At 39.0% G+C, this 21,797-nt stretch overlaps 1 protein-coding gene across 4 annotated transcripts; it reads left to right on the top strand.

Moving 5' to 3' along the window:
- Nucleotides 1-3,249: 3,249 nt before the first annotated feature.
- Nucleotides 3,250-21,323, top strand: LOC137960602 (F-box protein At3g54460-like). Of its 4 annotated transcripts, none has more exons than XM_068808254.1 (9): nucleotides 3,250-3,886; nucleotides 10,434-13,043; nucleotides 13,132-13,345; nucleotides 13,463-13,753; nucleotides 13,860-13,919; nucleotides 13,993-14,123; nucleotides 14,360-14,474; nucleotides 14,562-14,710; nucleotides 21,238-21,323. In XM_068808254.1, exons 1-8 carry the CDS (start codon nucleotides 3,336-3,338, stop codon nucleotides 14,706-14,708), a joined length of 4,119 nt encoding a protein of 1,372 aa, XP_068664355.1. In that variant the 5' UTR covers nucleotides 3,250-3,335; the 3' UTR covers nucleotides 14,709-14,710; nucleotides 21,238-21,323. The 4 variants fall into 4 exon arrangements, with proteins under 4 accessions (XP_068664355.1, XP_068664358.1, XP_068664357.1 ...); XM_068808257.1 differs by having other exon boundaries at nucleotides 21,247-21,294; XM_068808256.1 differs by lacking the exon at nucleotides 21,238-21,323 and adding an exon at nucleotides 19,802-20,894.
- The last annotated feature ends 474 nt before the right edge of the window (nucleotides 21,324-21,797 follow it).

The raw sequence follows: 21,797 nt of genomic DNA, 5'->3' as shown, positions 1-21,797 counted from the left end.
ACTTGCAAAGGAGGAGATATCTTCTGGATTAACAACAAGGAATGACGATTATGAATCAACAAAAAATCACGCAAAATAACTTCTGGATTCTACACAATGGAGATCACGATATGTCTCTGATACAACAAAGCAACAACAGTTAGATTCTTTGAGATGAAGCTACGAGATTAGTAGACAAAGGCTTTGGCTTTGCAATGGAGTTTGATTCTATAAAGAAATTGTGAAGAAACTCTCCAACATCAGCGTTAACACCTGGCCCATGATTATGATATCTGGCTCATGTGCTTGTGTTTGAGGTAATTCACCATTCTGTATTGGGTCAGCCTAGTGGATGTTATTTGGATCTTCCGACTGATGTTATTCACTAGAAGATAATTGAGTCCAAAGACGAGGAATTCTTGGTTGCTGCTGAAAAAGTTAATCAAGAACATGTGCATAAGACCAGTCAAACGGTTGCCCCCCTTGAAATGGAAATAGAGAAAGTCGCATTTCTACTGAGGCACGACGAAAGGTCTTTGGTTGTGTTTGGAAAAGGTGCAACTTTTGTTCGGGCAAAAAAATAAAATAAAAAAACTTGTCGACTTGACTAGAATTCCCTTCTTGCCGACTCCAATGGGGAAGGGATTGCTGCCTAATATGCACGAATTGGCAGAAACAATTATACAGTCTCTCGCAATTGGCCACTATGACGTAGTACTCATTGTTGGGGCTCAACTTAATTGGCTTCTTCACTTTGGTGAGCCTCCGAAGTGGTCTACAAGTGTCAAATTTATCCTGATAGATGTCTCTAAAGAAGAAAAATGAGTTCCAAGTAGAAAAAAAAATAATTGGAATCCTAAAAACTCATAGCTATGAGTAGGGGTGGCATCGAATAGAGTCGAGCCCGAACCTGCCTATGTTCGAGTCGAGCCCTAATCTGCCTATGTTCGAGTTGGGCTTGATTTAAATATTTTGAACTCGAACTCGAGCCGAGCCTAGCCTTGAACCCAAAATTTTAGTTGAGCTTGCGCCCAATAATTTTAACCGAGTTCAAGATCCAACCTACATTTAAAATTTTTCATAAAAAACATGTCAAATAAATTGTATATAAAGTTATGCATACATTTTACATAAATTTTGGCATGACCTCTACTTAAAATTGGGCATAACCTTTGCATATTAACCCATTACATAAAATTATCTATACACTCTGCATAAAATTATTCATAAAAGTTTCATAATTATGCATAAACTTTATTCAATAATCTAATACAAAAATATCAATATCACCCAAATAAAAATCATGCATCCATTATACATTTATAAACTCTAGCTTTTTCTCTTCAGATTCCCACTACTTTTTACGATAGAATGAAATTATCAGAAAACAAACCAATATTGTTGTCAACAACAACAATATTTATGCTGACATTGAATAAAAGTTTCTATCACCAAAGCCATTGTTTGTTGTTTCGATACCTCCTGCAAGGTCTTGGTAACAGAGAGATAATCCAAACCTAGAAAACGCAATTTAGTAGTAAACAATAACCTTTTTAAGTTAGCCACGTAAAGATACATGCAAGTAATAAACAGGTTTTTGATAGGTGTTGAATCATCAAGATTATCTTTCCTAGCATGAAATAATCAAGCTTCTTTTAGAGAGATAGCAACCAGAAGAGACATCAAGTTTCTAGATTCTCAAGCTTAAGGTAAGAAAAGTTTCCATTTCCCTTTTCTAGGAACCTTTTTGTTTCAAAATCTGTTCTTAAGCAAGAAAAGTTGTTGTTTTTAGAACTCTGCTCACCAGCCCGAGTTTCTAAACCCCTGCAAACATCACCGCAACAGTTGCAAACATGAAATAGAGTTTGCGAGCCAAACTCTCATTAATTGAGCAATATTTGAAATCTTTGGAGTTTTTGTTTACGTCAAATAGTAAAACATAAATACAAGGGCAATCTAAACGAAGGCTTGGACTGTCGAAGAAGACAACCAGACGATGTTGAACACGCTAGATGGGATCCTAAAAATCATAGCTCTAATACCATGTTGATTTTAGGATCCCATAATCTTACCGTAAAAAGATGATGTATGGAAGAGTGACGAAGAGAAGGAAGAAAGAGAAGAGAAGAGGAGAAGAGGAGGAGACAAGAGAGGGCGATTGAGAGAAGAAATCACATTGGGAAATGAAAAGTATAAGAGAATTAAGGTTATAGACTTATATCTTACCACTCCCCCCTTAAAAAATTTATTTATATATGCCAAAAATATAAATATTATAAGTATAACCTTCACCCTAGTAGGAGTGAATAAGAGGCAAAAGATCAAAGGATAATGACATCAATGATACCCAGGCTTGTCCATATCTTCAACACATAAATAAAATTCTGGTTTCTAAAAACAAATTCCCATGGGTAATGTTGTTGCTTATGCTTGGTTTCTATTGTGTTCTTGTGATCACCCATGTTTTGTTTCCTTGTTATTGTTTTCTACATGAATTCAATGTAGTTGCATTAGGTCACGTTGGCTAAGGGGATTATTATGCTTAATGTTTTTCCATTACAACAACACTTGACTAGTCCTTAATTCCTTATACTTCTTTCTCACCTTTTAACTGGTAAACCTTGATAGAGCTTATGTTTCCTAATCAATTTTTAAAGCCCCGTTAGTGCCCCAGTTGGAAATTTATATCCCAAGAAAAGTTAAAAATGTTTTCCCTATGATACACATTTCCAACAAATCATTCGTATAAAATCCTGTTAATGACTTACTAGGAAATTACATGGAAAATTTTAGAAATTTCCAAGGAAAATTAAATGGACATGTTAGTGCCTTTTCTAGGGAAATATATGGAAATTAATAATCAATCTCATACATTACCATACCTATCCGATAAAATTTCAATAAAAAATGTCAAATACAAATTGCCATAAAAAATTGTTTTATGATGAAAGTATTATGGCATCATGTGTCAAATACTTATTCATTTCATATGGTTTTACTATCCATCTCGGCAGGAAAATCTTACTTGGAAAAGTGTTTTCCAGAAATATAAGGCACTAATAGTTCCTGGAAACATATTTTTAGTATAAATACCTTGTTAACATTTCCTGAAGAGGGCACTACTAATAGGGCTTAAGAAGATAATCAAAACTAGGGATTTGAATTACTCTTATTCTAATTATCATTATTTTTAATTTGTAGCTGTGTAATGGAACTGGTCTTCCATAAAAGTCGATTTCGAAGCGCTTTTGCGTACCAGAGCCACGCTGGCCTTTTCTTTTCTTTCTCTTCGTCTGCTTATCCTTCCAATGGCTATGACCTAAAGCCCTAATTCTAAGAAAAATTCTATTCCTCCTATGGCTGGCAATCATGAACTGCAGCTTCATCGCCACAAGCTCTGTGGCTTCCTTCGTGCCGTGCTTTCCGTGAATCCCTTGCAAATTCTAGGAAATTCTGTCTCTGAGGCTTTGACTCCTGGCAGCCGCTGTTCGCTCTTCCGAGAAGGTTCCGTTGTTGGCTTTCGCTCCGAAGACGGCCTCTTCTCGCTCTTGCCCATCGATGCCAGGGACAATGCCACACCTGACAACCGTCAGGACGAGAATGCGGATCGTTATTCTTCTGCTGTCTCCAATTCCGATTTAAGCACAAGTCGAGTTTCGGGTGCTTCAAGGAAAAGGCAGAGGGCAATGGGGCTCGTTGGTGGCAGCTTGAGCGTCGTGCATCAGATTCACGCTTTGAAGTTGAACAAGTGTCTTGAAATTGAGGCGAGAGTCGTTGAGGTTCTTCTACGAAATGCGGAAGCAAGAGCTGTGATATTGATCGACGTGTTTCTGCCAATAGCAGTCTGGTCCGGGTGGCAATTTCCTAAAGCTGGACAAATAGCAGCCTCTTTGTTCCGGCATTTGAGGTCATTTGATGCTTTTTATCTATATCTCTATCATTTAGAAAGTGGACCTGTACATACCTAGCCTATTGTGCGTTTGTCTTGAGAATTAATACGCTACAGATACAATATTGAATATGCTTCAGTACGAAATTATTTTTTAATATGGAATTGACATATCTAAAAGTGACAAGATGTTAATTGGCTGACAAAAGTATGTGGAGCAGGTTGTGATACCCCATTTTTTTTTTTTTCAATCTTTCATATAACTCTCTCAGTAATTATAAAATAAATTGTTCCAGAAGGTAAACTTTAACCATTCCTTTATATGCGTCTACTCAATGGAAGGAGGAATCCACTCTTTTCTCCTCGTAATATAGGAGTCTTGATCAGTTATCTAGAAGACGTTTAGGACAAAAACAGATTAAATTCATAGAGAACAATGAAAAGTAGTTATCGGATTTTTTTTTATTCTTACTGGACAACTGAACTAATGTCACCAAACAAAATTACACTCTGATGCTTCGAGCTAATCCCCCTCCCCCCTTCCCATTTTTTTTTTTATAGCAAGACAGGTTAATACTGATTCAGTCCTAAAATTTATTTGTGGCATCAGGGAGGCTTACGAAGCAGACGTCTCATGTACTGTTCTGGATTAGCAACAGGGGCAATGATATGATCATTGACTAAATTTTACAGTTTCTGGTATGATTGATATAGTTAGACACAGTCCAAACATGGGGTTTTGGGGTGAGATTCTGTTGTTCTTCGTTTTTCTCATACCAAAACATCTTGGAATGTAGTTTCCAATCTGTGAAGGTCGAAATATAACTCAAGTAACCTTCAACCATTAAACTTGACTTTGGGATTGGAGTCACTTGCTTCAAGTGATTCCAAGATGCAAACTGCTAATGAAGTTGTTCACTGGAGATAAATTTTCCAGAATGCACTACCCATCCATGCTAGGCAACTAAACTGTCCAAAAGAACATCTATTTAAATAGTTGAGAAGATTGCGGCTTTCATAATTGTATGTCTCCACTTTATGCCCTCACAAAAAATGTGGTTGACTCATTGGTATTTTTACTTGTATTTTCGTGATAAATTGCCCTTCAAACTATAGAATCTGATAGACCCTTGATAACTTGGTATACAATAGAAGGGGCAAAATGGGAATTCAAGCTGCTAAGGGGAGTATGGAAGGGACTGGGTCCCATGGAGGAGAGACCAATAAGCAGCATCAGTGCTGTCCTTCAAGGACAGTTAGTTGAAGGCCGGACTGTCAAGTGAATAAAGGGAAGGGGAGGTAGAGGAGGATGGGTGACTTTTTTTTTTTTTTTTTTTGAAGTATAGGAGGAGCTAGACCCTCAAAGTTTAACAGGTATTTTTCTTCACCTCCTCTGGTTGTCCATAACCTGGTATCAGAGCGGGGCAAATATGGGGATGGTGAAATGGAAAATGGACTGAAGAATGGAATCGGTGGAAAAGGAGGTATCGGGGTTAAAAAGCGGAGTAGAAGAGTTGAAGTTCGACTTAGTAGCCATTTGAGAGCAATTGATGGAAGTTTGAGCTGGGATGTTGGGTAACACAAAAGGGAAATCGCCGGCGGGGACTCGTCAGTTGACAACGCCTGAAATGGCATTCCAAGGTTGGAGAGCACTAAGAAGAGGGTAAGGAAGCTCGACTTATTGGTTTTTACAGGGGAAAATCTATACAACTGGTTATATCGTGCAGAAAGGTATTTCTCCATCAATGGCATTGAAGACGACGACCGTATTTAGGTTGCGGTGGTCTGCTTGGAAGACTGAGGTGAGGTCTCAATTGGTTCCAAATGATGGAACACCGAGCCCCTATGACGAGTTGGGTGCAATTTCGAGTGGCTATCCTTCATAGATTCTAGCCGTCGTGGATGGGGACACTCTACAAAGTCCTCTTGGCACTCCAACAAGATGGATCATGAGGAGTATAGAGAGCGGTTCAAACTGCTCTTTGTGCCACTGGTGGAAGCCTTCCATGACGTGATGATGGGGGCTTTCATCATGAGACTAAAAGAGGAGCTTTGAGTCTAGTTATGAGTCAACCAGCCGAGCTTGCTCATTGAACTCATGGAAGTGGCTCACCGGATTGACAAGCACAACTCGGCCTGGGCTTGGGCGAGAGGAAGTAAGTGGGGTGGGCCCAGATGGGTGGGCTTGGGAAGTAGCACCAGGATGATTGACATTGCGTCGGTTAGATCACCCCCTATAGTGAGCCGAACAGCCCCTCCCCTCACGATGGTGTCATTGTGGCAACTCCAAACCCCAATACCCATCCCGACTCCCTTGGCACTGCGAAACCTCTCTCTTCATTGGCTATGGGGGGCGGAGGCATAGGAGAGGCGCGAGCGTGGCCTCTGTTTTAGGTGCGACGAGAAATATCCTTTGTTTTGGATGAATTAGGAGGTCCCAAAGTATTCACCAGATTGGACCTTAAATTGGGGTACCATCAAATTAGGGTGTTGACAAAGGATATTCCCAAAATGGCCTTCTAGACACATGAGGGACACTGAGAATTTCTGGTCATGCCATTCGGTCTCACCAATGCCCCCTTTACCTTCCAAGGATTGATGAATCTGATATTCCAGTCGTATCTTCGTAAGTTTATCCTTGTCTTCTTCGATGACATCTTCATATATAGTGCTGACCTTACTAAACATTTGGCCCACTTGAGGATGACACTCCAGATATTAAGGAACAACCATCCATTTAGTGCTTAACCGTAAGAAGTGTTCCTTTGGCAAGCAACAATTGGATTATCTAGGCCACCTGATTTTCAACAAGAGGGTATCCATTGCTCTTTGAAGGTGGATGGTATGCACAGTTGGGAAGTACCTCAAGATGTCAAGAGCTTTACAGGATTCCTCGGTCTCACAAGTTATTATTGTAGATTTGTGAAGGATTACGGGAAAATAACAGCACCTCTTACCCGACTGCTCAAGAAGGATTCCTTCATGTGGGATCAAGAAGCACAAACAACATTTGACCAGTTCAAGACGACCATGACCATGATTCCCATTTTTGCCATGCCGGACTTCTCCAAGACATTTATTCTTGAGACCGATGCCTTAGGAAAGGGGATTGAAGCAGTCCTCATGCAAGAAGGATGCCCTATTGCCTACTTCAGCCAGTCCCTTTTAGATAAAGCAAGGTTAAAATCAGTATATGAAAGAGAGCTCATGGCCATAGTTTTGGCTGTCCGAAAATGGCGACATTATCTCATGGGGCAACATTTTATAATAAAAATCGATTAGTGTAGTCTATGTTTCTTGTGGGAGCAACGGGTGATGGTTGAAGAACAACAGAAGTGGGTTGCCAAACTCATAGGTTTTGACTTCAAGATTCAATATAAGCCAGTTTGGGACAACAGGGTGGCTGATGCCTTGCCACGAAAAGAAGAATACCTCACTTTATCAGCCATATCCTTTGCATATTTCACTGGACTTGAGGAACTAGAACATGAGATTCAACAAGATGACAGCCTTCAATGAATCCATCAGGATTGCTGGTTAATCCCACGAGCCACCCTCACTACACTCATGTCAATGGCCGTTTAATGTTCAAGAACCGTCTAGTTCTTTCCCCTTCTTCAGCATGCATCCCACACCTGCTCAAGGAGTTTCATTCCACTCTTTTTGGTGGCCATTCGGGATGCCTCCGCACCTATAAGAAGCTTGCCAGCATGCTGTATTGGATGGGCCTTAAAAAAAGATGTACAACAATTTGTGGGGTCTTGTGAAATCTGCTAGAGAAACAAATGCAACAACCTAACACCAGCCAAGTTTCTCCAACCACTTCCGAGCCCCTTCAAGTATGGGAAAACATCTCCCTCAATTTCTTAGGTGGACTCCCAAAGGTTCGTGGCTTCAACACCATTCTAGTGGTGGCGAACAAATTAACAAAATACAATCACTTCCTCCTCCTCAGACACCCATATACAGCCAAACAGATCGCTGCTCTCTTCGCCAAGGAAATCATTTGTTTGCATGGCTTCCTACGATCCATCGTGTCCAATAGAGATAAGGTTTTCACTATCCACTTTTGGAAGGGACTCTTCACGCTCTCTAGCACCAAACTTCATATGAGCTCTGCGTATGATTCACATACAAATGGACAGACTGAAGTTGTGAACCGATGTTTGGCAACACTCCTTCAATGCTTTGTGGGTGACCATACGAAATCCTGGCCCAAATGGGTCACTTGGGCAGAATTCTGGTATAACACAACACATCCTAGGCCAGCAGGGATGACCCCATTCAAGGCCCTCTACAGGAGAGACCCCCCCTCTCTACTCAAGCTTCCACATACCCACCATACTTCCTCCCCAGTAAATGAAGTCAACCAGCAGCTACATGAGCATGATCACATCCTACAAGAACTCAAAGCCAACCTCACCAAGGTCCAATGCAGCATGAAATCTTATGCAGACAGCCACCACCGAGAGGTTCAATTTCAAGAAGGTGACCTTGTTCACCTTAAGCTCCAACCATACCGCCTCAAATCCCTGGCCTCCAAACCAAATGAAAAGCTCAGCCCTCGTTATTATGGCCCCTATCAAGTGCTGGAAAAGCTTGGCACAGTTGCCTAGAGACTAGATCTTCCCCCTTATGCCAAAATCTACCCGGTCTTCCATGTCAGCCAGCTCAAGAAAGCCTCTTCTACCCCACCCTCATCCCAGCTGTTGCCTGCTTGTCTCACTGATGACCTCACTCTTGCTGTCCAGCCAGTCCATGTCCTCAACACTCGCCAACTTCTGGGGCATCCCCCTGAGGTGCTGATCCAATGGCAAGACCTTCCGAATTTTGAAGTGACATGGGGTTGTAATGATAGACCCTTGATAACTCAGGTATACAATAGAAGGGGCAAAATGGGCATTCAAGATGCTAAGGGGAGTATGGAAGGGACTCTGGGTCCCAAGGAGGAGGGACCAGAAAGCAGCAGCGGTGCTGTCCTTCCAAGGACAGTTAGTTGAAGGCCGGGCTGTCAAAGGGAATAAAGGGGAGGTGGTGGAGGACGGGTGGGGAATTTTTTTCTTCTGAAGTATAGGAGGAGCTAGGCCTCGAAGTTTAACAGGTATTTCTCTTCACTTCCTCTGGTTTTCCATCAGAATCCTGGCCATATGTGTACCTTATTCATTGAGTGAGACCCTAATTTTCTTATATGGATGCTTTTGGCCATAAAAATGTCACTTGCTATGTGAAGTGATAAATTGGTGCACTACTCATTTTCATTCCATTGCAATCCTGCAGTCTTCTTGTGCATTAGTAGCCTTTGTTATTTTTATTTTATTTTATTTTTCAAAGTGAGGTTGTTGTATATCTTCTTGGCAGCATGCTTTGCATACCTAGTATGGGGGACATGTACTATGCTATTGGGGTGGGTTGGCTTTGTTTTGAGAGTGTTTTTAGTTTGTAGATTCGTACTTCAGTTAATTTGAGCTCCAGGATCTGTGGATAAGCTTGATGTTTGCTGTTAGGTTGGTGGAACTTCTATCCACTGATTTAAATGCATGCTTAAGTTCCCTGCCTTTTACTTATAAATGTTTAGGTTCTTGTTCTTATGACTTAATTAGTGGATGAATTGGGGGAAATAGATAGTCTTGTAAATGTGGGGCCTTGTTAACCAAATTTTTGTATATCTCATATATCAAGCGGCTACACCCCATGGATTACCGGCCCATCGGCTTGGTGTCTAGTGACTACAAAATTACTTATTTACAAAACAACATTCTGAATTTCCAAGATAAACCTAAATTAATTACTTAAAGTGAGGATAATCAAGTATACTTGAATACTGGTTATACTCTTAACAGATAAAGAGGTGATAGATAGACAGTGGATGAATGGATAGGTCAGTAGGTGGGTGGATGATCTACAGACTGGCTTCAAGATCAATTAGTGGTTGTTTAACGTAAAGGGTGGTAATTTCTGACCAGCGAATAGTTCAAATAACACCAAAATATTGGGAGTTACAGGGAAAAAATTTAAAGTTTGGACGTTTATTTCTTTCTTTCTTACATTACATGGCTGGCATCTGCATGGCTTTGCTCATTTTGGTGGCCGAAGCAGTAAGTTCTCTCTTGAACAAGTTGAAAATTGCATGAGCAACATTAGTAATGCATTGTCGTTTTAGATCCATGTCAATATTTTTTTTGTTTTTTGAAATGAAGATCCATGTCAATATTGTTTCACTGCATTGATGGTGTCAATTGCATTTACTATGGATGTACTTAATGTCAATTGCTTTGATGTCATGGAAATTCCCTCTCTCTCTTACCTTGAAGCTTGAGGCATTATCTGTCTCCTAATCGTTTTTTCTTTTTAGAATGTTGATTACACACATGCACACCCATTACCCCCAGTGAGACTTGAACTCAAGACCTTAACTCGAAACTCCCCTGTGAAACCCCTCCACGTGACCATTGAGCTGAAGACCCCAGCCATAAAATAGCTCGTAATTAAAAAAAAAACACTTACATATAATAATGTCAACTACTAAATGTGTATGTATATGTACTTAATCAACATTTAATCACAGGTGTGACTGGAAAGAGCGGAGCTCATTACTGGCATGTTGCCAGGATCAGAAGAAGCTGGATCATGGAGATGATAGCATTTGGAGGCATCCAGATTGTCATGTTCTCGGATGCACAACACACTGCAATATGTCAGGCCCCACAAAAAGGAAGTTATTTGAACTTTATGAAATTTTTAAGAGCTTACGTGCTATTGGTAAGGATGGAAAGACATATGCTACCATAATAAAGCCTGCAAATCCTTCTTTGGATTCTGGCATTTGGGATCTCTCTGATGATTTGTTGACTAATGTGCTGACCTTACTTAGTCCTCGGGATCTTCTCAGAGTAGCTGCCACTTGTCACCATTTCAGGTCTTTGGCTATACCAATCATGCCATGTATGAAGCTTAAGCTCTTCCCTCACCAGCAAGCAGCAGTTAAGTGGATGCTACATCGGGAATGTAACCCTGAGGTTCTGCCCCATCCTCTCTATATGGAATTTTCAACTGAAGACGGATTCACTTTCTACTTGAATGCTGTTTCAGGGGAAATATTAACTGCAGTGGCTCCAACTGTCACTGATTTTCGGGGTGGGATGTTTTGTGATGAACCAGGTTTAGGGAAGACAATAACCACCCTCTCTCTTATTCTGAAAACACAAGGTATGTTAGCAGACCCACCTGAGGGCGCAGATGTGGTATGGTGTACGCATCATTCTGACCAAAGATGTGGCTACTATGAAATTAGTTCTGACAAATTTACTAGAGGTAGCTTTTTATCAGCATGTAAGAGAACTATCAGCCAGCATGGGCAGAGGAAGTTTTTTCATGACAAGCTCTCACCAGAAGTTAGTTCAGCTGATAAATCAAAAACTTTCTCATCTAAAAGAGGAAGGATAACCTCTGGCTTATCTGATGGATCAACACATACTCCTCTTACTGATTCATTATCAGCCACACATGTAGTGCGATGTACAAGGAGCTTGAGTGGTGTAAAGAGACATCTTTTGGATGTATTTGATAGAAATTCCTCCCCGGCACACAAAAAGAAGGTAAAAGCAAATGGTGCTGCACATACATCCAAGTCTGGCTACCCTGCTTATGCTTCTATTACAGAGCAAGTTGATATATTCTCTGGCTTGTCTGATGGTTACGTGAAGTCCAAACAGGCTACTTCTGGGTATTTTGAGTCAAATGAAACTTGGGTTCAGTGCGATGCATGCAGCAAGTGGAGAAAGCTCTCAGATGGAATTGTTCTAGATGCTACTGCCGCATGGTTCTGCAGCATGAATGCTGACCCTTTACATAAGAGTTGTACTGTTCCTGAGGAACCCTCAGATCACAAAAGATCCATAACTGATTTGCCAGGATTTTACACTAAGGGCACTCCACAGGGTAAAGAGCACAACATAACTTTTTTCCAAAATGTGCTAAAAGAGGACTTCACACTCATAAACTCTGAAACGAAGAAGGCTTTAAAATGGTTAGCTAACCTTTCAGATGAAAAACTTGCAGAAATGCAAGTTGTTGGGCTAAGACGCCCAGTTGTAGATACTGGTTTGACTGGAAATCTTTATGGATACCATAAAATCTTCCAGGCTTTTGGCCTTATTAGAAAGACTGAAAGGGGTACAAGTAGATGGTACTATCCATCTACTCTTGCTGGGAGCTTGGCATTTGATACAACTGCACTTCAAATTGCTCTAACTAAGCCACTGGATGTATTCAGGTTATATTTGTCGAGGGCCACTCTTGTTGTGGTCCCCGCAAATTTAGTGGATCACTGGAGAAACCAAATTTTGAAACATGTCAGACCTGGGCAGCTGCGAACTTTTATTTGGACTGATCAAAGAACACCACCTGCTCATAACCTTGCCTGGGATTTTGATGTTGTCATCATCACCTTTAATCGTTTAAGTGCAGAGTGGAGCTCCCGAATGAATAGCATCCTGTTGCAAGTCCACTGGCTAAGAGTTCTTCTAGATGAAGGTCACACACTTGGTTCTAGTCTTAGCTTGACAAATAAATTGCAGATGGCCATTTCTTTATCAGCTACCAATAGGTGGCTATTGACTGGAACTCCTACGCCAAATACGCCCAGCAGTCAAGTAGCTCATCTTCAACCCATGCTTAAGTTTCTTCATGAACAGGCCTATGGACAGAACCAGAAGTTGTGGGAGGCTGGTATCCTCAGGCCTTTTGAAGCTGAGATGGAAGAAGGAAGAGCCCGTCTCCTGCAGCTTCTTTCTAGATGCATGATTAGTGCAAGGAAAATTGATCTGCAGACTATTCCTCCTTGTATGAAGAAAGTGACTTTTCTTGATTTTACCGAACAACATGCAAAAACTTACAATGAACTGGTAGTTACGGTTCGTCGCAATATTTTAATGGCTGACTGGAATGACCCCTCTCACGTCGAATCACTTCTGAATGCAAAACAATGGAAATTCAGGAGTAACACAATTAGGAATGTGAGATTATCTTGTTGTGTTGCTGGACATATTAAAGTGACAAATGCTGGTCAAGATATCCAAGAAACAATGGATATATTAGTGGAACAAGGGTTGGACCCTGCTTCTGAAGAGTATGTTTACATCAAGTATTCTCTTTTGAATGGAGGTGACTGCTTCAGGTAGAAGTTGAGATTCTTGTTTCTGTGCTTTGGATGGTTATTTTCTGTATGATCATGACTTGACTTGTTTTATATGTTTTGAGTTCAGGTGCCAAGAATGGTGCCGTCTACCAGTTATCACACCATGTAAGCATCTTTTATGCCTTGATTGTGTTGCTCTTGACAGTGAAAGATGCACTCTCCCTGGCTGTGGTAATCCTTATGAAATGCAGAACCCTGATACATTGACACGTCCAGAAAACCCTAATCCAAAGTGGCCTGTTCCCAAGGATCTAATAGAATTGCAGCCATCTTACAAACAGGCATGCCTTAATCTCACTAAGCTGTCATTCATTTGACACATAAAAATACATGAATGGACATGCACACAAGAAACACTTTAATTTAATATTGATCTGGTTATTTTGTTATTTTCTCAGGATAACTGGGATCCAGATTGGCATGCAACTTCTAGCAGTAAAGTTGCATACCTTGTAGAAAGGTTGAAGGCTCTACAAGAGGTTAATAAGAAGCTAGGCTATTGCCAGGATGAATATGATAGTATGATCCCCCTTGATGAGGTTCTTTTGTCATCCCAAAGGTGCCATTCAGACATCCTAGTGCACCATCAGGTCAATACTGAGTCAAGTGATAAATCGCATGGGATACTGCCAGAGAAAGTGATTATATTTTCTCAGTTTCTTGAGCATATACATGTCATTGAACAACAGGTCTTTCCCTCCACCTCTTCACCTCTGCTTAAAAAAGGAAAGAAAGAAAAACCATTTCCGTGTTGCTTCCAAAATAAGAGCACTGATTACCATTTGATCTCTGCAGTTAATGAGTGCTGGTATAAAATATGCTGGAATGTACAGTCCAATGCATTCAAGTAACAAGGTCTGGTGTATTTCATTCATTACTTATTTTATTATCTTAGTCTTCATGAACTGAATTCTCTCTCTCGCCGCAGTTGAAGTATCTCACAACTTTTCAGCACGATCCAAATTGCATGGCTTTGCTTATGGATGGCAGTGCAGCCTTAGGCCTTGACTTGAGTTTTGTGACACATGTATTTTTGATGGAACCTATCTGGGACAGAAGGTAAAAGCCCATGTCAGGTGTGCTTGTTATACCACGTATATGATGATGTGTCAGTTTTGTTTGGTCATGTTATCATTCTGCTATTTATACCATATCATCATGTTGAAAGGCATCTCAATATATTCTTTTCATTCTTAAAAAGCCTTACCTCATCTAACTTTTTTCAGAAAAAAAGGTTTATCTAAGTATGCTTCTTATCCCTTTGAAGTCTAACTCAGTATGCTGCATTTGATCAGCATGGAGGAACAAGTAATCAGCCGTGCTCATCGCATGGGGGCTACACGACCCATTCATGTTGAAACTTTGGCAATGCATGGTACCATTGAAGAGCAGATGATGCAACTTTTACAGGTCTTTGCTATGATGGTTTAAATATTTGTTTTGAGGGGTTGAAATTTCGAGTTATTCTCTTATTGTTGCTTTCAAGCGTTTCTACAGGACTCTGATGAACTTAGAAAGACCTTGAAGCAAGAACTTAACAGGGTTGATCATGAAGGGGCCCGAGCACATCGCACATTGCATGATTTTGCTGAAAGTAATTACCTAGCCCACCTTAGCTTTGTCCGGACTAATGTTACAATATGAAGGTATCCGCTGATTCATTTCATTGCTTCATAGTATTTTGCCCTTGAAAATGATACCTGTAGATAATTTATACTTTCAATGTTATCCCCTCTCAGTTTCAATCTGTTGGAGTTGTATTGTTTCAGAATCAGGACTTAATTTCTTGTTGTTTTACTTTTTTTTTTTCTGTATAGGGTTGTAAATTCTACCATATTTATGGATTGAGTAGTTCTATAGTTTATCTCAGTTTGCTATCCTGTTAATAGAGAAGGTCAGTTTAGACTACTTCCTGTTTTCCAAATATTTCATCCCAGGTTATCTTCTGCAACTATGTTCTTCTCATCTCTTGATTGTTTTCTGCCGATTCCTCTTGCATTCTTTTTTAATTTACTTTGTTCAAGATATCAGAGCTCTAGTAATGTTTTAAAGAACCCTTTTTCTCACTTTTCTTATATTTCAAACCCCTGCATTTTTATTTTGCCTTTATTTTTTATCCCTCTCTTGCCATCAACCATTGGGTAAGAGTTTGTTCTATTCTTTGGTCTCCATTGAGACCAATTACATGTACTTGAAAGCTAGTTCAGCCAAGAGTCAGTCAACAAATTGCACTTGAAAAGAATCTTCTGATGGCTAAAGACGTAAGATTTTGGATTTACTCATTTTCTAAACTTAAGTGAAAATTATGAATGTTACTTTATGGAAAATAAAGAAGAAAAATGCCGTCTTCAGTTTTTCATTTCACTTCTTCTAATCTGAAGCCTTTCCCAGTTTTTGAACATATAACATCTCCATATGTTTTGCATGAGTTCATTCTCTAATACTTTTCTTCTTAAATTGCATACTTCTGCACCAGTTTGAACTAAACTGCTTGCTCTTTCCACGACCTACTCTTTAACCAATTCAATTGGATTCGCTATTTGAGTTATTTGCTGTTCTTTCTCCCTGTGATGGCCTTCTTGGATCAAATATGGGTGCATCTAGTTCATCTATAATCTGTTTTCAATTAAATTCAAGACACAGATGGCTGCCATTGTGCTCTTGAAAGGTGTGTACATGTTTGCAATGGGTTCAACCTACTTGGAAAATTTCTTCTGGAAAAGATCGTTATGTACCTAGCCAATACGCATTATACTCTACAACTGATGGAAGGCAGGCATTTAAGCTCTATGGCTGTTTTATACTAGGTGGGCCCAACTTGGCATATGGATATCTGTCTTAAATCTATTCATTGATAGGTCAGCCAACCAAATGCCATCAACCCGGATTGGTCCCCCACAGACAAGTCGCAAAGATTTGCGTGGTTGAGTTTTGTCTAGATTTTTACAGGCTCCAAGCATAAGAAAGTGGACTTAAGAAGACGAACAAGTGAAAACTTGGATGCTTAATATCATTGAACATTGTAAATATGTTGTAAGAAATGTAGTTGCAAAAATAGTGTCAGTTTAATCTTGTATAAAAATAATGTTCAGACCACAATTGTGATTTGAAAGAGCTCTAGTGGGTTTTTGACACAAATCAGACCTTATATGGAGTCAGCTGGGACTCACATCTTATTCAATGACTCTTTCAACATTACCATGGAGACTTCATCTTTGTTTGCTTTCACTAGGTAGAGAGTGCACCTTCTTATACTGATAAATAATGCACATAATACCTTCTAAGGCTGTGGTTGTACCTCAAGATGTAAAGGGCAAGATTCTCAGCACAGGCGGATGAATCTCTATTAGATTCGTACTTGTAGGACACACTGGTTGTGGAATAATTTTTAGGTGCTTCATGGTTAACCTTCTTGATTTAATCAGACTGCTTCATTAGATGCCTTTATAACAAACTCTTAGCTTACCCCTCAGCAAGGTGTTTCTTGCGAGTGTATCATTTATTTTTCTAATATTTTTTAAAGAAATTTCTTCAATTTTTGTCTTTCAGATTCAAGGAGTTCACTTATAATTTTATCCTTCAGATTGTGCTCCTTTCCTCTATTCTAATCTCGACTATTCCATTTTAGAAAAAAAAAAAAAAAAAACTATGGACTATATTTGTTAGTGCACTCCATGAATTTTTCTTTACTTTTTATCCTTGCCACCATGTTTTCAAGAACTCAAGCCGATTAATGGGGTTTGTGAATCTCTTGGCTAATGAAATTTTAAATGAGCTAGGCAGCCAATACTTTACTCTTTAAGACGAGGTATTTTTCATAAATCAAGAAACAATCTTCATTTTTAAGTCTGCTTCTAAATTGGAATGTGTAGCAAACTTCATACCGTTTGTTTCTTCCTAAATATGGAGGTAGGTGTTTAAGTCCATTTGAATTGACTCGTTATATGTGTGTTATTCATTAATTCCTAGTGTAAAAAACTGTCAATATTTGCACAAGTTTTAATTTTCAAGGGTAACTCATTTTTTTTTAAAAAAAGTCCAGGATGACTTGGTTATTTTTAATAAATGATTGGACTTAGTTATTTGCTACACTTGGTTATGATGAAAATGCTTGACTAGTTTGGGTTGCTACATTCCTAAAGATGTAATCGCATTTGTATCTACTCAATTTATGTTATTATTCTTAATCATGATACTCTAAAATCAAGCTGTGTTCTTATCCTCCTCAGCCAGATGCATGGTTGATAAGAAATATAAATACCTTCTTTAGATTTCTCAATCTACAGTTGCTGATGTAATTGTACCTTTCCTCTTGTTTTTGAAACTTGAAGTTCTCCTCTTCTCTTCAGCTTGCTGTTCATTCAAATTAAGAAAAAGGATATTAAGGGCCTCCCCAACTACTTTATTCGAGAGGGAGAGAGACTTCCTGTTACCTTATACGCCTTATACTTTTGAAATATCCATGGGCCTGTAGGAAATTCTTTTTTTATATAAATAGACTAGGCATGAAACCAGGTAAGAGGATTTGGAGCAAATTTTTGAAAACCCGACTTCACACCACGACCTAGACTTGAAAGCAATGACTGTTGAAACCTGTAATGGAGTTGGAGTTTCCAAACCCATTCTTGCCCCCCAGAAATCTCACTCCATCCCCGTGTAATATCCCTCAAATACACTCACTTACAAAGCTGTTTCTATACTTTCTTTAGAGATTTTAATGAAATTAAAAGGTATGTAATTAAATTTATTATTTTGGACGAATCATTTTGTTCTATAACTACCTTCTTGTTAAAAAAGAAAATCATTCATTTTGCATTATATGCTTACTCCACATTACATTAACTATAAGTGATAACCCAGTAGGAAAACCCCATGGGTGGAGGTCAAGTACAACAATCCCCATCTCGATCCTGCAGAACTTTTCACATAAAATTTATCCCCAAGCCTAGGGGTCAGGGATGAAACCCATGCCTGTGTGTGTTGTGTTGGAGTGGTTTCCTGTTTAACCTGCCTGGCTCCATCCCTAAGGATGACCCAATTTTAACCCTAAATGGCTAAAAAATTCTCAGAAAGACCAAAATATCTCTAATTGCAATGACTCTACAAGTGCCAAATTTTTTTTGACATAAATAAACAAGCAATAGGAAAAATAAGACACCATTCATTAAAAAGAGGACTATTAACATATTCTAATACTATGGATTTCTAAGCTTCAGCTGTGGTTTCTTGGGCTGGGATTCATTAAGTTGATCCAAGAAAGCTTGGCATGCTGCTCCATGTTTGGTTGAGTAAGCTGATTGGTCAAATACACATGATTGATGTGATGGAAGTCCCCGTTGCTTATTTGGACACTGCCCATGAAAAATGATCCAGTGTAGAAAATTGCAACCAACTTTATCAAACTTTCTGGATAATCCATTTGACCCTGAAGGGTGAAGCTTTATCTAGGGATCTAGAGGACTGGTCCTTCAATTTCATTGAGACAAAAAGGAAGTTTACACCACCTTGAAGTGTATTTTCTTTTGTGGACCTTGAAGTGTATTTTCTTTTGTGGAGCCAATACTCTCCAATTGTGTTTAAAAGTTGAGCTTGAAGTCTTGTTTTAGAGTAAGACGCTCTAAATCATGTTTGTTACATGGAGATGTAGTAAACCTTTTTATTTTATTTTTATGGTGGAGATGCAAGGAAGGAGAGATTCCAAGTTCTTCCTAGTGAAAAGAATGTAAAGAAAATGCTGAAGGAAACTATTATATCCTTGAACATGTTTCAAATGAAAAATTATCAGTAATTCATCAAGCAAGGAAGCCGAGGCCCTTATCTGCATTGATCATTTTCTTGGACAACCAGAGGATATTAATTATTGAAACCAGAGGATGTTAATTATTGAATCTGCTTCACTAGAGATTCTAGAACATGATAAGTTTAGCTCTAGGAGTGATCATAACAGAAGTGTGAATCCGACATGTCATCTTCAATAACATTTTCAAATAGAATTGTGGTCAGTGGGAATTATTACCAGGATGGTAATCACAAGTTCCCAAGAAGGGATTAACATATCTAAGTGTAATAGCCATTGAAAATTCTTCAAGAGATGAAGTATATTAAGTTGTAGACCAAAGGATAATGCTGTGATCATGATCTTAAGCTTAACTTTTTTTATGTCAGTCTACTATTTGATGATCTGGATTTTAGTTGATTTACTAAGGAATACAATTGCTTTCCCCACAACAATTGATAGTCAACTCATGCATGGTTATACAAATTCTCGTTTAAGTACTCCAAAAATGCTCATGGACCTTTTGTACTGCAGTAATGGATAGTAAAAATGTTGGAAGCTTTGGAAATGTAAGTTGTGCTGTTCATCAGATTAAAAGAATTATACATGGATACTTTATTTTGTGAAAAATAAGTAGGAGAGGTAGCTAGATTAAGTGTAAAAGCAGGGTTCAAACTTAAATTTCTCGTGTATGCCTTTCTTGTAGTTGTGTAGTTAGAATCATTGAATTAAAATCTGAGCCAGAGTCAAAAACAACTTCATCATTCTTACCTTATCAAAAAAAAAAAAAAAATTTGAAAGTTGGAAACACATTCAACATGTTTCCTTATGAGGATGTTGCACCACCTCTTTTGCTTTGTTTTGGAATGACATTCTTGCCATTATTAGATAGATTAGTTCGACTCTAGGTTTGGAAATATTAACTTCTAATAATTGCAAGTTTAACATGTTTTCATGTTAGGATATTGTGCAGCAACGTCTGAAGCCTGTTGGTACACTTTTTCTTAATGCTGGGAACTCCTTATGCTAGTGCATTTCATTTTCATTAAAAGCACATCCAGCCGGAAAGTTGTTACACTCCCCCCTCCTCATCTCTTTCCCTCTCTTCCATGTTTCCTCTTATGTCTTTATCTAATATTATGACCATAGTCAAAAACATATTGTTGTAAAAATTCTGATGATCGCTAAGGAGGTGGGAGGGAAAGCCTTGTTAATCTGGTGACTGCTGCAGTGAGTTTTAGCTATTTCAAAAACCAGCAAATAAGATGTACGAAGAAAGACAAAATCCGCCTAGCAGAGCTTCAATCGCCACTTCACCTCTTTGCTGCCCTTCCTGTTCCATTTTTTCTTCCTTCTTCTCCAGTCATTCTGTGGTCTTGCTGCCAGTTTCAGTTGGTGCTGATTCTGCCTCGTCAACAATTTTGCTGCTGCTCATGAATGCAATTACTCAGAAAATTTTCACCATTTTGTGTTTGGTGGAAGGAGGAAGTACGCTATCAGTTGATATTCTTGCAAAGTGACTTTTGTTGGAGAAAAATTGTACATTTGTAGCTCCCATCTGAAAAGGAAAAGAAATATGGCAAAAGAGAGGGAATGAGAGGAGGAAAAGAAGCAGAAGAGAGGACTAATATACTTCTATGGCACAGAATTCTCTCTGCTTACAGGCATCTTAACCAAGCAACAAGTATTTCTCCAAAAAAATTACAGTAAATGGGATGTTTAGGCACTGTCTCATGGTGCCTTCTATCTCCTGTCAATCTTGTCATCATCCTTTTGCATTCTCCTTACTTGATAATTTATTTCACTTGAATTTATCTTCCTTGCTAGACTGCCTAAGTGTGATTTTCGTCATTCATCAGCTGTTGAACATCACTGTTTATGATATGCACTAGGTAGAACCGTGAAAATGTGGCCTATTGATTCTGATTTCCAGTATGAATACGAAAGTGTTATTTATTGGTCTGTCAGAAAAGTTACCACGGCTAACTGGCTTGTAGCAGCCAAGCTTTAAATACATTTTTTTTCTTTGTATATGGATGAACGATTGAGTTACAAAAACGAAAAGAATGATTAAATCGCAGAAAAATGAATAACATTATGTTCTGTAATTATTAGTAACATTAACTTACCAAAACGCTGAAGTATAGATTTTACAAGTCTGGGCGTGGGTATGATTTTCTATTGTCATATCTGTTTAATTTTCAAGTGGTCAGATTTAGATTTGTTGATCAAGTTACTTGGATTTGGGTCGTATGCTAACCCTACCAAATGATCTTTTACTTGTTTGTTCTGGTTTCTTCAAAGCTTACTGCCTAATTTTACATTTCTTATGGTTTGTTACTGTAATATTTTACTATTGTTTTGAGTTATTTCCCACATTCAACTCTGTCTGTCTAGATGAACCAGGGATGGGCGACTCCAAAATTTGGGAAGGCAAAATCCGAGAATTCTCAGGGATCTTTTTCTTGCATGTAATGGCATTTGATGCAGGGGCTGTATCATTGACCCCTAAAAATCTAAAATGCAATACTATCTCGTGAGCTACCCTCTCAATACCCCTGAGATGAACATGGGTAAAAATCTTTCCGCCAAGTGCAACTACTTGGCACTAGAGTGTGTTTTTTTTTTGCCTCGATTAGATTGCATAACGAGGGTATGGACTTGCAGAAGCTCTGGTTTGTGTGCCTGAGGCAGAACTACCATGTGCAGTGCCACCACACAACTAGTAGAAATTTTGTATTACTAAGGTTTTTGTGTGTTGCTCTGATGCTCTCTTAATCTATTCAAGATTAGTGTTGCCCATGTCTGAGTATCGGGTGACTCATTCCAAATTTTGATGGTTTTGATATGTACCCCCCTATGATACTCATCCAATCTTATAAGCAGTTTGGCAATTTTTTTCTATCCTCTTTCGTCAACAATGTATGAACAGAAATAATCCAGATCTGCATTCCTTT

This window comes from Aristolochia californica, unplaced genomic scaffold (genome assembly GCF_029961685.1).
Source record: "Aristolochia californica isolate CCGP_79_NKW_82.1479 unplaced genomic scaffold, dmAriCali1.0.hap1 SCAF_3, whole genome shotgun sequence".
NCBI lineage: Eukaryota > Viridiplantae > Streptophyta > Magnoliopsida > Piperales > Aristolochiaceae > Aristolochia > Aristolochia californica.
The sequence above is the reverse complement of the archived record's forward strand: the minus strand, read 5'-3'. Positions and strand labels throughout refer to the sequence as shown.

Excerpts from the sequence above, each read along its gene's own strand:
- LOC137960602 (XM_068808254.1), top strand. The coding sequence starts at position 3,336 with ATGGCTGGCAATCATGAACTGCAGCTTCATCGCCACAAGCTCTGTGGC. Across the intron at positions 13,346-13,462 it reads TGCAGCCATCTTACAAACAG|GATAACTGGGATCCAGATTG; the intron begins GCATGCCTTAAT and ends TTATTTTCTCAG. Across the intron at positions 14,475-14,561 it reads AGATGATGCAACTTTTACAG|GACTCTGATGAACTTAGAAA; the intron begins GTCTTTGCTATG and ends GCGTTTCTACAG.